Source organism: Hemicordylus capensis, chromosome 5 (genome assembly GCF_027244095.1).
Source record: "Hemicordylus capensis ecotype Gifberg chromosome 5, rHemCap1.1.pri, whole genome shotgun sequence".
NCBI lineage: Eukaryota > Metazoa > Chordata > Lepidosauria > Squamata > Cordylidae > Hemicordylus > Hemicordylus capensis.
Window position 1 is genome coordinate 255,055,221 of NC_069661.1, and position 11,161 is coordinate 255,066,381.

At 44.0% G+C, this 11,161-nt stretch overlaps 1 protein-coding gene across 8 annotated transcripts in view; it reads right to left on the reverse strand.

Moving 5' to 3' along the window:
- The window catches only part of FBH1 (F-box DNA helicase 1), a 38,014-nt gene extending 26,881 nt beyond the window's left edge, over positions 1-11,133 (reverse strand). The window contains exons 1-4 of one of the 8 annotated variants that reach the window (XM_053255598.1): positions 10,925-11,108; positions 8,901-9,065; positions 3,819-3,898; positions 3,152-3,717 (exon numbers count right to left, since the gene is read on the reverse strand). In XM_053255598.1, coding sequence (XP_053111573.1) covers positions 3,152-3,640 — 489 coding nt within the window. In that variant the 5' untranslated portion in view covers positions 3,641-3,717; positions 3,819-3,898; positions 8,901-9,065; positions 10,925-11,108. The other 7 variants (XM_053255594.1, XM_053255596.1, XM_053255595.1 and 4 more) reach the window with 7 other exon arrangements.
- Positions 11,134-11,161: the final 28 nt, after the last annotated feature.

The following is an 11,161-nucleotide window of genomic DNA, read 5'->3' on the forward strand; positions in this document are numbered from 1 at the left end:
GAACACACACCACATTCCTTCTAGGCTAGCATTCTGTCTCCAGCAGCAGCGAGGCAGAGGCTCCAGGAAACCTGTGATGTAGCCTCTGACCATGACAACTACATTTTTCGCCATTTTAGCTAGTAGCCACTGACAGACCTATCCTCCAAGAATGTGTTCAATCCTCTTAAAAAGCCATCTAAATTCCGGTTTCCCAGCAGAAGGCTTTCCTTTTGGAGATGAAAACCACCAAAGCTGCACCCAGGAGTCCAAACACTGCTCCGTCAGATTTGAGTGATGCATTTATAATACTTACTATCTCACTTTCTTAAACATTCTCGACAATATCCACACCCACATAATCTGCATGTTCTCTTAAGAGCCATAGTTAAGAAAACATACACCAGTCATGGGTGTATGAGTAATTTTTAAGAAATGGATTGAAAGGAAGACAGCGGCTGACGTCCTCTGCACCGACACAAGAACGTTGTGCTAGTGCAAGGGTACCTGTGCTAGCTAGCTCCACTGCGTCAGGAGCTTGCATTCTAGACTACTGCTGCACCAGTGCAAACGTCCTTGCACTAGTACAAGAAGGTGTGCAACCTATAGTTGCTATAGATCCCCTGCTAACCAAGCAAAGGGGCATCTTTTTAAAGTGGTGATTCTCTTATATTTAGCAGGGGGAGAGCAACTGGCCCTATCCAACCCCAGCACAGCATCCCTCCAGGGGCTGTTGCTGGTGTCTACCTGAAGTTTCTTTGTAGGCTGTGAGCCCTTTGGGGTCAGGGGACCATCTTATTTATGTAATAATTATTTTTATATGTAAACCGTTTTGAGAACTTTGGTTGAAGAGTGGTATATAAATATTTGTAGTGTTAGTAGTATAGTGCACCTCCCACCAGGAATCCTCTTTTCCAATCCATATACGTTGCTTTGCGCAAGAGTGCAATTCTGAGCATCCCCTGGACTTCATGGAGTTACACTGTCTTCTTGCACTAGTGCAGCTCTCTCACACAAGCGCAGTGTGAGTGTTCTTCACCTACATGATCTTACTGCCATCCTAACCCTTCACAGTGATCCTGCTAGGTAGCTCACTGCTGTTATCCACATACTCCAAAAAGGAGACTGAGGCCAAGAGAAAGATGGCACCCGTGAGAACCAGCCAGCTGAGTTGGAGAGAGGGAAATCAAATCTAACTTGAGCAGGGCAAGTGGCAGCAGTCAAGATGAATACAGTCCCACAAATATTAATCTTGCTCTTTATGCTTCAATACATATTTCAGATTTTTAGTGTTGGAAATGGGGCAGTAAATGCAAATGATTACTTTTTCCAGGCAGAAAAATAACCGAGGTTTACTATTTGTCCAGTGCCGGGGTCCCCAACCTGTGGTGCTCCAGATGTTGCTGAACTACAACTCCCATCATCCCCAGCCACAATACATTGCAGCTGGTAATGATGGGAACTGTAGTTCAGCAACATTTGGAGTACAATTAGTTGGGAAACCCCTGGTCCTTGATTTTTACAATCCGAAATACACATTTTAACAGGCTAAGGAAAGCAAGGCAGAAGGCCTTATAAGTGAGCATGTTTTAGGCAACTGTGAGATAGAAAATTAGATATGACAGACTTGGGTTTTGTGTAACAGGGTCTCCTTTTCAGTGCTGGAATAGGTTTAAACCTGAAGAACAGGCCAGGCAAGCAATGTGATTTGGCATTATATGTTGAATTACCATCTTTGAAGTGGGAGCGGGTGTATCTCAGTGAAGGAAGGTCCCGGGTTCAATCCCTGACAGGCTGGGCTGGGAAAGGCTCTTGTCTCAAACCCTGGAGAACTGCTGATAGTCACTGTTGACAATACTGGGTTAAATGGTTGCTTTTGGTACAAGGCAGATTCTGTTTACATCAGTTTGGCTGTATTTTGACTTCAATGATGTAGGATTATGTGACCTCTGTTGGGTTTCCTTGCTATTCAGGTTTGTGTCAAGTTTTATCTCTGGTCTTCTATTCTTTTTTGGTTTTGTATGTCACTTAGAATATATTTCCAAAAATCTAAGATTGCATATGAAATTAGGCAACAAAAGATTAGTCAAAGGTATGACTGTAACTGATATGTTTTGCTATTACCTGGCACAAGGAGTGACTATTTCAGGTTGATTTTGGGAGCTCAGCCTGATACAGATCAGGTTTGTAGTCTGGGAGTGCTCCCAGATCCCAAACGCTCCCTGGTTCTCAGGTTGAGGCAGTGGCCAGGAGTGCCTTTTATCAGTTTCGGCTAATACACCAGATATGTCCATTCTTGGAGACTAGTGACCTTAAAACGGTGGTAAATAGGCTGGTAACCTCTAAGCTTGACTACTGTAATGCACTCTACGTGGGGCTGCCTTTGTACGTAGCTTGGAAACTAAAATTGGTACAGAATATGGCAGCCAGACTGGTCTCTGGGTTAACCTGAAGGGACCATATAACACCGATTCTAAGAGAACTGCACTGGCTGCCGATAGGTTTCTGAACAAAATACAAAGTACTAGTTATTCCCTATAAGGCCCTTAATGGCTTAGGTCCAGTGTATTTAAGAAAGTGCCTTCTCTGTCATGAACCCTGACACCTATGAAGATCATCTGGAGAGGTCCGATTATGGTTGCTGCAAACACATTTGGTGGCAACTCAAGACTGGGCCTTCTCTGTGGCTGCCCCAGGGCTTTGGAACATGCTCCCTGCTGAAATAAGATCATCTCTTTCTCTGTTTGCTTTTAGGAGGACCCTGAAGAGGTACCTGATTTCCCAGGCCTTCAACTGAAATTTGATTTTTAAATTTTAATGTGTTTTTAATCTATGATTTTTATCTTTTTATGAATTTTAAATGTGTTATATTTTATGTTTTAATTCTGTACACCACCTAGAGATTTTTATACTAGGCGGTATATAAATTCAATAAATAATAATTAAATAATAAAATATACAAGCATCAGCTTTTTAGAAAAATGGCACTGGAATGACCACGGCAGAATTAAAGGAAGCTGTTCAAGATAGGACAGCATGGAATGCATTGATCCACAGAGTGACCGAGAGTCGGATACAACTGAACGGATAGAAGAAGAAGCTTTCACCAGACTTTACAGGTTCTGTCAGCATAGAATACTACAAGCCAGCAGACAGGTGATGCATGGCTTACCTGTGGATCAGAGACTATCAGGTGCCAACGATGACAAACTAGGCTGATGTTCTGGAAGACATCAATGGCAGGCGCCAGCGCAAAGATCTCCCTGAGGATTTCATCAGGCAACTGATCAATGTGGCCTTGGGGCACATCCCAACTAACAGTTCCCAGGAGGCCAAAACATGCGTCAGGAAGAGGGTCAACTTCCATGGCATTAGCTTCCTGTGTGATGTCATCAACTTCCTGTTTGAGATAAACATGGTCTGGGGATTGCTCAGAAAACCTGTCCAAGAAATGTTTATCATCTTGATCCCATTGACTGCAGTCCGTGTGGCAGCTGTTGGTGCTCTGGGAGAAACGTGGCCTTTTCCTAGGAGTCACTGGGGCCACATCCCCATTACCCCCAAGAAGAGAGCAGGAGTCCTCTATGTCTAAGAATTCTTCATCGTGAACAAACGAGGATGCCAGAGAGTTCTCCGCTTTGATTTTGTTGGCTTGCGCCATGTCAACTCCACATTGTGACGGGCGGGTTTTGCTTCTGAAGTAGTCAGTGATGGTGCTTTGGTGGCCTGATCCTGATCCTGCAACAGAGAGAAAAAGGAAGAAGGTTACAGCAGTCTGCAGAGAATGCCCAATGGTTTATGCCTGTTTGCCAAAGAAACTAAAGAAGAAAAGCCTTTACCTCAGCGTCTTCCTAGGAACTGTAGGCTTCAGGATAAAAAGAATGAACAGGAAACAGGAAGAGAGGCCCAGCAGGAAATGCTGGCCATGGGCAGAGAGGAATAAAAAGATAAGACAACAGAGGGGAGAGGTCAGCTTGTTGCATTGCTCCTGAAAAAGGAATGTGACTGACAACTGACCAGGTCAAATACTACCACCTGGTGGCTAGGTCTGGTAAGGCAGTGAACAGACAACATAGACTTAAGAACTGTATAGAGTCAAAGAGGAGATCTTTAGGCAAGCAAAATTTCCATACAAGGAAGGAGCCTTCACTTCTGAGGCAAAAACTGCCCCTGGGCCCTGCTACACACTATTTCTTCTCTGCCTTATTCTAAAGAGCTCACACTGGATTACAATATGCCCTGTCCTCATTTTCTCAACACAACAGCCCTGTGAGGAAGGTTAAGCCAAAGTATAGCAACATGGCCAAACAAGGATTGATTGATTGATTGAGTGTTAAATTTATAGACCGCCTTTCATTAAAACAACCCCAAGGTGGTTTACAGCAAAATTTAAAAACAAGATGGTAAAAAAAGACACAATTAAAATATTAAGTGAAAAATATTAAACAAATCTGATTAAAAATTTAAAACAAAAGCATAAAAGCAATACAGAGTACAAAGGAAAGCAGCAGCAGAGAATCAAATAAATGCCTGGGCAAAAAGCCAAAGATTTTACACTCTTTCTAAAAGCTGTGATGGAGTGAATAGCCACCTGATTGATTTGAATCAACAGGAGAGAGCAGAGCATCAACTCCATGGCAGAGCATAGGCTGTGCATGGAGGTGGCTTAATTTTCTGTACTTCCAGATAAAGCAGGGGTTTTTAACCTTGGGTCCCCAGTTGTTGCTGGACTATGATTCCCACCATCCCTAGTCACAATGACTGCCACTGTGGCAGGGGATGATGGGAGTCGTAGTCCAAAAAAATCTGGGAATAGCCTGCTTGGCTAATTTATTCATTTTCTGCATTTTTAGCAAAAGCAAAAAAAACCCAACTCAAAACTGAATCTTCCTACTACAGAACGTCTGTGTCCATGTGGGTCGGGAGAAGTGGAAGATCGGATCCATTTTATTTATTTATTTATTTATTTATTTAATCCAGCTAGCTAGCTGTTTCTACAATAAATGTTTACATGATGTATTTATTTGGCCATTGCTCTGGGGTTCTAAACACATTTTTAATTAGCCGATACCATGCCCTATATATAAGAAAAGTAGTCAGCTTTTTCATTTCTGCCATCAAAACACATAGCAAATGACACTTTGTCTTAGCCTAAAGGCCAAGAAGCAATGAAAACACGTGGCAAGCTGATATAATCTGTCTAATCGTTTTGATTTTATTCTGAGTCAATGTTTTCATTTTTTAGCATCCCGTGAGTATTTTTTGTTTATGCCATTGTTTTAACTACTTAATTTTTGAGTCACCTCTGTGTAATGGCTTGCAAAACAAATTAACTGACTGATTGGGGAAATGAAACTTCCAGAAAAGCCACAATTAATATTCTGACGATTGCAGAGAGATGTACAGCTCTATAGTTTCAAGAATGAAATAATTTTCACCAAATATTTCAACACAGGACAGGACCCTGAGAAACTAGCACTGTCATAAGAACAGCCCTGCTGGATCAGGCCCAAGGAGGCCCATCTAGTCCAGCATCCTCTTTCGCACAGTGGCCCACCAGATGCCTCTGAGAAGCCCTCAGGCAAGAGGTGAGGGCAGGCCCCCTCTCCTGCTGTTGCTCCTTGGCAATAGTATTTAGAGGCCTCTTGCCTCTGAAGCTGGAAGTGGCCTTTAACCCTCAGACTAGTAGCCATTGATAGACCTGCCCTCCATGAATTGGTCTAAGCCTCTTTTAAAGCAATCCAAGCAGTGTTCTCTCTATTTTTTTTCATCTGTGTTTGGAATGAGTTTTGTTCTGGGTGGCAGTCTCAAGGCAGGGTGTGTGCACACATGCATCAACCTGAGCAGGATCTAAAATTAACTGAGCAGACATCAAAAAACATGTGAGTGTGCGCACATGTGCATGCCTTAGAGGGAACACTGAATCCAAGCGAAACCTCTGCTCCCGGCACCACCGTCTCATCCCCGCATCGAGACCCCCTCAGCTCCGCCTGTCTCGCGGCTCCTGCACTTCAGAGAATACTAGAGAAGTTCTACTTCCCATTTTCATCTGCATAGATCAGATTCTTTAGTACCCTCTTTTAATAATTCATACATTTTTTAATAAAACCCTTTGTATACATTCCCAGATATTAATAATGTTTCTAACCTGGATTTACCGTGACCTAAATCAGTTTTCTGTGCCATCCTTAAAAAAAGATTTCATCCTTGCATGTACTAAAACCAAGTCACCTTTAGCTGGGGGTTTACTTTCCTCAACTGAAGCAAGTCCAAAAACCCTCCTCCACTCCAGAGTTTTTCATGTAACACATATTCAGCTGGTTCCCAATTAGAAAAGTAAGATGCCATTTTGTCCACAACAAAATCTTCGTGATACAAAAATGATGCAACAACTGATTGCCCTAGAATGAGATTTGTTTTGCATTTTTCACAGGTATATTCTATAGAATTTCTTCCTATATTTGGTCTTTTAACATATTGAGTTTGTTCTGCTTTATACAACAAACCACCTAGAGCCTTTGGAGTCAGGCAGTATATAAAATAAATAGAATCGATTCTTTTAAAGGAGTATTTATACTATCCTGCTCCAAATCCCAAGCCAGCTCATAGTTATATGGGTCCCATCATGCAGACATAGCTGTGAGAATAGCTGCACGGTAACAGTTAAACCAACCAAGAATTCCCAGCCGCGCCACTTCAAGTTTTGCTGCATAACATTTACTTTTATCCTTGGAAGTTTATTTTTCCATATAAATTGAGAAGTACATTTTTGTATTAACCTTAAATTTTTCAGTGGGATCCTTACTGGCAGATTTAGAAAATAATATATCAATGATGGAAGAATATTTATTTTAATAGCTGTAATTCTCCCCATCCAAGATAAATTTAGTTTATTCCACTTTCCCATTTTCACTTGCATGACGTTACAGGATCTATATTTTCCTTAATTAGGTCTTTAGTGTTCTTAGAACATTTAATTCCTTAGTATCTAACCTCCTTATCTCTCCATCTTGCATACATCAGTTCATTAATATCCTGTTTTGTAGTGTTTTGGATATTAATTCCTATTATCTCAGATTTGTTTCTGTCAATCTGGTATCTCTTAAGTTTATTTGTCGATCCTTTGGGTTCATCGAGAAAGGACACAGCATCCTCGTGGGCATATAAAGCTAGTTTGTGTTCTTTTGTTGATGTTTTAATCCCCAGTACATTTTCTTCTGTGAACACTGTAATAGCCATTATTTCAATATTGTACACAAGTTAAACAGAGGAAGGGACAAAGGACATCCTTGCCTCACACCCCTTTTTAATTCCATAAGTCCAATAATACTCCAGTCTCTACCAGCCTAAATTTGGCTTCTAGGACCTCTTGACAACATTTCCCAACATCGTTGGTGCTAATGTGTGTGCATCACGACAGCGGACTCCTCCCCAGCACTGCCTAACATCCTAGCTAGACGCTGTGTGATGTCCTCAACCTTCAGTTGCTGGTGATGATAGGAGGGGGAACATGTTAGATGACAGTTATCACTGCCAGTCTTTCAGTTGCTGGAGGCTACACCGTCTCTTCCCAATGATAAGGGAAACTATGGAAGACACTTATGCAAAATAATCATGTTTATGATTTATATGATGTATGCAGACTAAAGCTTTTAGCTTTCCTTGGCACAGAACAGAGTGCTGGATTTGCTCTTTAAATAAATGCCGTAACCCCCAAATCTGGCCTCAACCCATTAAACAATACATTGATAAGCAAACACTCTCATCTGTGGAAACCAGTTTCTGTGTAAGAAAAATGGGAAGGTAGAGGGGAAAGAGCTGTCTTCTCTCATGCTCTGTTCTCTCTGTACTTTTGTTCAGTGCCATTCCTTTTCAAACTGCACTCTTCACTACTCAGGCCCTTGCAAGAGCATATTGTTATCCAGCACCCAAAAAGGTTTCTTTTCTTTTTTGCTGCAGCTAACAGTGAAATGCTATTCCGTATATATTTTGCAGACAAAATAGTGTTCCGTCTCCTATACAGCGCCTAGCACACAGCTGTGAAACAGGAGTGCTAAATAGCAACAATATATTTGAGATCCAGGTTCCAGTTCTTAACTATGGATGTACTCAGGAGACTGACACTGCTCCTTTGAATCCACCAGTCAAATGGGGGGTAAAACATCCCTGGCTTCTCCTGCCCGCCCATCCACCCACTTTCCCCTCCTACTGGATGGCCTTCCTGGAATCCTGCTTGCTGCAGCAGGTGTGAAAAGTGGCAGAAAAGAAGCCAGCACCTCCTGCTTTCTTCGTCGAGAAAGGGACAGTACAACTCCCTGAAGCCTGATGCATATGCAACACAGGCCACAGAAAACTACCTGTGCAAATGTTCCACCACACTTAAATGTACTCACTACACACTGATTTGCACGTAGCATTAAGCCCTATTCAGACATAATGTTGTATGTACATACAGGTGCTTGGACACATGTTTGTGTGCATGACTGCACATGTGTTCACCTTAAAAGTGAATCTGGTTACAGGCCCCCTCAAATGCAGGCCACAGATAGGAAGTAGACTACTGTACATATGTTGAACAGAATGTATGAATAAGTGTACGCATGCACAGATCCGTGTGTACACATTGAACATAACATGACTGTACATTCATTGAACATAACATGGAACAGGGCTTTAGTGTATCAGCAGTTGGCAAACTTTGTGAGCATACTGCTGGTGTGCGAACTCTATGCAGAAATGGACATGTGGTAGTTGCACTTAAAAGTAACACGGTGCATAAGGAACATTTACAAAGGAAAGGGCAGAACCAGTGGCCCACACCACATATGAATCAAGCTTGAGTTACGACTTGGCAACCCGCTCCTGCCCACACATTTCCCGCACAACTTTGGAGACCATAATACATCAGGATGCTGCCATACCTCGTGGATGTTTCTTTGTCCGGTGAGCGGGGTAGAGACCTCTGTTAGTGTATCGGCTGCCTTGCCTTTGACTAAAAGGCTGTGTAAGGGATGAGGTACCCTCTTGAGTCTGGCTCAAAGCTTCACAGTCACTGGCTGTAAGACGGAGTTGCTTAGAACGTCTCACTGTCACCAAGAAGGGGAGCAAAATTGCACACTGGTTAGTTTAATTCCATTTGGAAATGTACTCTAGGAGTATGAAAAGAGAACAGACAGACACAAGAAGAGACCTGATCTCAACCCCTGTGCAGTGGCCAAGCAACGGAGCTGCAAACCAGGAAGGTCCCCGTTCGACCCTCATCTCTCCCATGAACTCACTGGGTGACCTGAGGTTAGCTACTCTCTCAGCCTCAAACCTCACCCTGTCCCATCTGCAATACTGGAATGAAACTGACAGATTCACAGGGTGGTTATAAGGGTTGCAAGAGGATTCATGTGATTGGGGGTGGGTGGGGGTGAGATTAGGATAGACACCTTCAAACATCTGAAGGACGGTAACACAGAAGGAGGAGCGTACTTGGCCTCTGTTGCGCCTGAAGGCAGGACTAGAACCAGTGGCTTGAAATGATAAGGAAGCAGGTTTAGGCTGGACGTTAGGAAGAATTTCTTAATGTAAGAGGGCTTCTCCAGTGGAACAGTCTGCCTCATGCAGGAGGTGGGCTCTCCTTCTCTGAAAGTTTTCAAACGGATGCTGCACAGGCCTCTCTCAGGGATGCTGAAGCAGCTTCCTGTGCTGAACAGGGGGAGCCATTTTATCTATCTATTTATTGTTGCATTTATATACCGCCTTTCATTAAAAGACAACCCCAAAGTGGTTATCTATCTATATCTATATCTATATTTTAATTTATATCTATGTAAACCGCTTTGGGAACTTTTGTTGAAAAGCAGTATATAAATATCTGTCATATTCGTATCCCCACTCTCACATTCTGATTCTAAACCAAATCAAACGTCGATGGTGCACCACAAAGAACTAGAGGACATAGGAAGCTGCCATTTACTGAGTCAGACCATTGGTCTATCTAGCTCAGCGTTGTCTTCACAGACTAGCAGCGGCTTCTCCAAGGTTGCAGGCAGGAATCTCTCTCCGCCCTATCTTGGAGAAGCCAGAGAGTGAACTTGGTACCTTCTGATGCTGTTCCCAGAGTGGCGGCTCCATCCCCTGAGGGGAAGATCTTCCAGTGCTCACACTTCTAGTCTCCCTTTCATATGCAACCAGGGCGGACCCTGCTTAGCTAAGGGGACAAGTCATGCTGGCTTCCACCAGACCAGCTCTCCTCTCCCGGCTCCCTGCCCTGAGGAGCAGTGTTCCCTCTCTAAGGTGTGCGCGCCTGCGCAGACTCACAAGTTTCTCTGATGCCCGCTCAGTTAATTTCAGATCCCGCTCAGGCTGAATCAGGAGGGCCCCACTCCGCATGCACATGGTGCGCACACCCTGCCTTGAGACTGCCACCCGGAACAAAACTCATTGCGCACACAGATCAAAAAGATTAGAGAGAACGCTGGTGAGAAGTTTGCAATTTAACGTTTGGCACAGGTGGGGACCAGAGAGGAAGGCAAGGCAGGCGAGGATGTTGGAACAGACCGTGCAGGCCTCCCAAGGAGCAGTTCCAGGCAGGTATTGCATCGTCGTTAGTACAATTCCATATAAGCACCACACAAAGCATTCTTAAATACTGGCCAAGACTGGCGTCAAAGGGAGCAGGGAGAGGATTTCCACCGACATTCCCTCCGCAAGCAGCAGTGCATGCACTGGGCCAAAGGCGGCCAACTTTAATCACGGCAGGGGGTGATGGGAGTTGTAGTCCAACCACAGCTGGAGGGCCTCAGGTTGGCGACCCCTGCCATAAGGCATGGCATGTGGGCTCAAGGCTCCCCACTCCTGCCAATCACTTGGAAGTTCAGGATTCTCCCCATAAGCAACACTCAGACACCCATCTTCCCCCCCCACCCCTCCTCCCAACATTAGGATCTGGAGTAACCTTAAATTAGTGACAGTTGCAGCCCCTAGCCCCAAGCACCCGAGGGTCATTAGTCCAAATCAGCAATTAACTTAGATCCACCCCGCTTCTCACTCGGGGAAAGGTGCACAGCTCACGACCACCTCCTTTCCACGCGCATCCTAACTTGGCCTCCCTTCCTCGCCTCACCCAGGGTGCTGCCTGCTAGGAAGTTGAGCCCGCCCCCTGCCGCCAACTGACGTCCCCACTGGCTAACCA